The 3697-nt window shown below is 41.1% G+C and overlaps 1 protein-coding gene across 1 annotated transcript; it reads right to left on the bottom strand.

The window, feature by feature from the left end:
• Positions 1-51: 51 nt before the first annotated feature.
• LOC104164315 (feather beta keratin-like) lies at positions 52-402 on the bottom strand. Its single transcript, XM_009703604.1, has one exon. It carries the CDS (start codon positions 400-402, stop codon positions 52-54), a length of 351 nt encoding a protein of 116 aa, XP_009701906.1.
• Positions 403-3697: the final 3295 nt, after the last annotated feature.

The following is a 3697-nucleotide window of genomic DNA, read 5'->3' as shown; positions in this document are numbered from 1 at the left end:
GGGTCATGCTTCAGCCTTCCTGCTCATTTCTTCTTACTTGCTCCTCACACTTTAGCATGGCCCATAGAAACCACCGCGGTCGGTGGTGTAGCGACGGTAGGGCCGGCTGTACCCACTGCCCAGGTCTGGGTAGCCGAAGCTCCCAAATCCCAAAGAGTTGCCGGAGGTGAAGGGGACCCCCTCAGTGCTGAGGATGCTGCCCACGGCTGCAGAGGTGGTGGAGCCCACGGCGGTGTTCTGGGGGAAGGAGCTGAGGATGGGTCCGGGCAAGGTCACCACCACGGGAGAGGGTTGGATCACCACCCGGGAGTCCTGGCACTGCCTGACGCAGGGCTCGTTGCAGCTGTTGGCAAGTGGGGTTGGCCCACAGGGGTTGGGAGGACACAGGTCGTAGGAAGACATGTCTGTAGGACAGAGGAAAGTCTGAAATACAGAGAAGAAAGTAAATGCAATATAAAAGTTGTATCAAGTTTATAAAAGTCAGGTAAGAGGATAACACACATGAAAGTACCTCGAGGAGGTGGTCAGAGAGGTAATCACTTCTTAGATTAAGATCCACAGTAGGCAGTCTGAAAGTAGCATAGATGTTTGTCTTATTTTTATAAGGCTGCTGGAGGATGTCTCTGCTCTGCGGCTGGCCTCTGAACGGTGGTGCCAGTCATGGCAAAGTTTGCCCTAACCCTTACCACCAAAGGCATTTCTCAGTCTGTGGTAGGTTCCCCTTGCACTCTCTCGCTGGAGAAGGTGCAATTGTGACTGTGCCAGGAGACAGAGAGCAGCAGCTGAAGTTCTCATCATGCGTGGGACATGGCCCTAGCTGAACATCGACAAATAACTGGGTTTACTGCATTGAAAGCCTTCAGTTCATTTTTTCTTAAAAGTTTTTCACTCTTATACTATGCGCCATGCTGTTCAGTGGTAAAAATAAGATAAAAAATTCTGTTCAAAAATTAAGTCACTTAAGGAAACCAGACCCTAGCTGCTTTATAGATAAAAGCCTCAAGTTCTGTAAGGTTGGCTTCCAAAACCAGGTCATTTATATCAGTGTAAAGTCTTCTAAGTGCCGGAACTTAGTCACTAATAGCCCAGCCAGCAGCATTTGCAGAACTATAGAAAAGTGTTTGAGAAGCATCCTTTGCTCCTAAATGTCATATGTCCAGAACAGACAAACTTGCAGTGTAAAGAAGGATTATTTTCCCTGTCAGAGGTTTCTGCCTTGATTTGGATTCTGCTGAGATATCTGCTTTTTAGCCTGTGGAAAACAGGACTTGGGGATAGATCCTGGAGCTCAGCACAATTTATTATTTTTTTTTCTTAAGATGAGACTGTATTTCCAGCCAGGTTCATTGGCTAGCTACTCTCTCAGCATTGGTCTCTAAAATGGAGCACGAAGCTCCTTGTTTTGAGAGACAATATCGCCAGTATCCTCTAAGTCCTGTCTCGTTACACCCTGCTTCACAAGTAAATAAAACCTTTCTTTTTGATAGAAGTAAGCCTTTCTCATTTTCCTTCACAAAAGGAATAAAGCTAGCAATATTTATAAAGAACTAAGAATAACAAAAACAAAACAAAAAGCAGTCATCAAAGTAACAGTTTAGCATTTAAAAAGACACTGGGTAGATTCATACTTACCTGTTCGCCTGGGCGAATAAGGCAAGAGAAGGGGATGGAAGAGCCTTGTGTTGTACAGGGTTTTATATCATGTTCCAGACTGCCTGCAGACCAGAGACATGTATTATGCATGAAAATTATTTAATGCTTTGTACTTTTGCATGCAAAATCCGCCAAACTGATCAACCCTTTTTTTTTTTTTTTTCCTTTCGAAATCTCTTTTAGTATTACTTTATTTTTTCCCCTCCCTTTATTACATTCACATTCCAGTATAGGTGAAGCTTTCATCTTCACCGATGTGCACCCACTTAATTGCTTGGAAGACTGCAGTGACTCGTTTGAATTACAGCAGTAATTATGTTGCCTCCTAAGGCCAATGTACATTTTATATTTCATTTTAGTCATCAAGACACTGCTTAAGGGGAGTGTATGTGATGCATAGTCCTTATTCAAGACTTCACTCCTTTAGGTGAATAATCATTTAGCTCTGAGGTGGGGGCCTGGGCTCGATTCACAGCCATTTCCAATTCAAGGACTCAGCTTTTCCACAAGACAAGATGTATGATAAGTATTCCCAAATTTTGCACTTCTGCACTGTTTCAATCCCACACAAACGTATGGCTGAGAAAAGCACCCAATTTCCATCAGTATTGCAAAGGTTAAGGAAAATTAAGACCAGTGAGAATTGCTGACCAGAAACAATAAAATACGTTCTAGAGCAGTTTGGGCTAACCCACAGTTTTCCCAGTTTGTATGAATACAGCTAATACAAACACACATACGGCTGCATTTCTTTACCCAGCTGTAAATTCGAACTTCATTTTCCATGCCAAAGTCAAATAATCACACTTTTAATGAAAGAGCTTGATTATTTGATCTTATTACTTTGCGACATTTATGAACTGCCTCTCATTTTCAATATGATTTCTGTGCAGTCTCTCATCTGAGGAATCACCACTATTCCTATCTGAAATCCCAGTAAGTCACCAGGACGTGCAGCAATTTTCACATCAAGTTAAGTACAAACGTGCATGTCAAAGATTGCTTTCGTTTGTTCTTAGAGGCAGAGCTCTGCGTGAGCCAAGCTACGGTGTCAGAAGTTACACCCAGCAGTTCTCCCTTACATTTATCATTACATGATTTCTTTCAGCTCTGCAGCCTGCAGTGGCCTGCCCTGGCTGCACTCCAACCTGCTGGAAATACTTGCACAGATGGAAAATATGCAAAAAGCAGGGATCAGGTCTCTCCCCTTAGCACCACCATCCCTCAGGAAGAGATATGAATTAACTCTAAATGAAGAATGTTTTTGTACGTAGCGTGGTCTTGGTCTTCAGAAGAACAAAGGACTTCAAAGTTCACAGCAGATTTTCACTAATGGCTCAAATATGCAAAGTTTCACGCTACCTAATGTTCAAGGTACGTGACAAGATCTCAGCACTTGCATCACCTGGCTAGTAACTTAATTTCAAAGTGCGTGAGCAAAGATCACTCAAAGAACTTCACAAACTAATTTGAGGTAAACACTTTCAGAAACTTTAATTATTTTATTAAAAATTTTCATAGGTGATTTAAAAAAAAAATAGAGCCAAATCTTCGTCTTCCATAAAATGTTATAACTCTACGTATTTTAATGATTCTCCACAAGAAAATTCTCCTTTCCTTTTTTTTTTGGTAAAAGGACAGAGTCTTTTTCTTCCCTTTCCTCAAAATCTCTACTATCCAACATACTACCTGTAGTCTTTTTATATATCCAACATCCCTGTAGTCTTTTTATATATCTTGGTATATATATATCAGTGGTCTGATGGTAAAAGAATGTAAATCTTTCTTTGCACCCTGAAACTCCAGGTAGGAGTTATTGAGAGTGTGAATCACAACAGGATTACTTGAAACAAATATCAATATATGCTTGATGAGACACCCTGCCATTCTGTTAGGTCACAAAATGCTTCCAGCTTTGAGAATAATTTCCTGGCAGAAATATAGAAAGCCAAGTATTATGATGAGTTAGTGTGGAATCAATATGCATTTCAGCTGCAAAATTAAATATTTTCTTGATTTTTAGCTCTAAAGATATGTTCTTCTC

The sequence above is a fragment of the Cariama cristata genome, unplaced genomic scaffold, assembly GCF_000690535.1.
Source record: "Cariama cristata isolate BGI_N322 unplaced genomic scaffold, ASM69053v1 scaffold28937, whole genome shotgun sequence".
In the NCBI taxonomy this organism is placed as follows: Eukaryota; Metazoa; Chordata; class Aves; order Cariamiformes; family Cariamidae; genus Cariama; species Cariama cristata.
This window is presented reverse-complemented; position numbering and strand designations above follow the sequence as displayed.

What these genes read in the sequence shown, in the direction of transcription:
- LOC104164315 (XM_009703604.1), bottom strand. Translation starts at nt 402, where the DNA reads ATGTCTTCCTACGACCTGTGTCCTCCCAACCCCTGTGGGCCAACCCCA.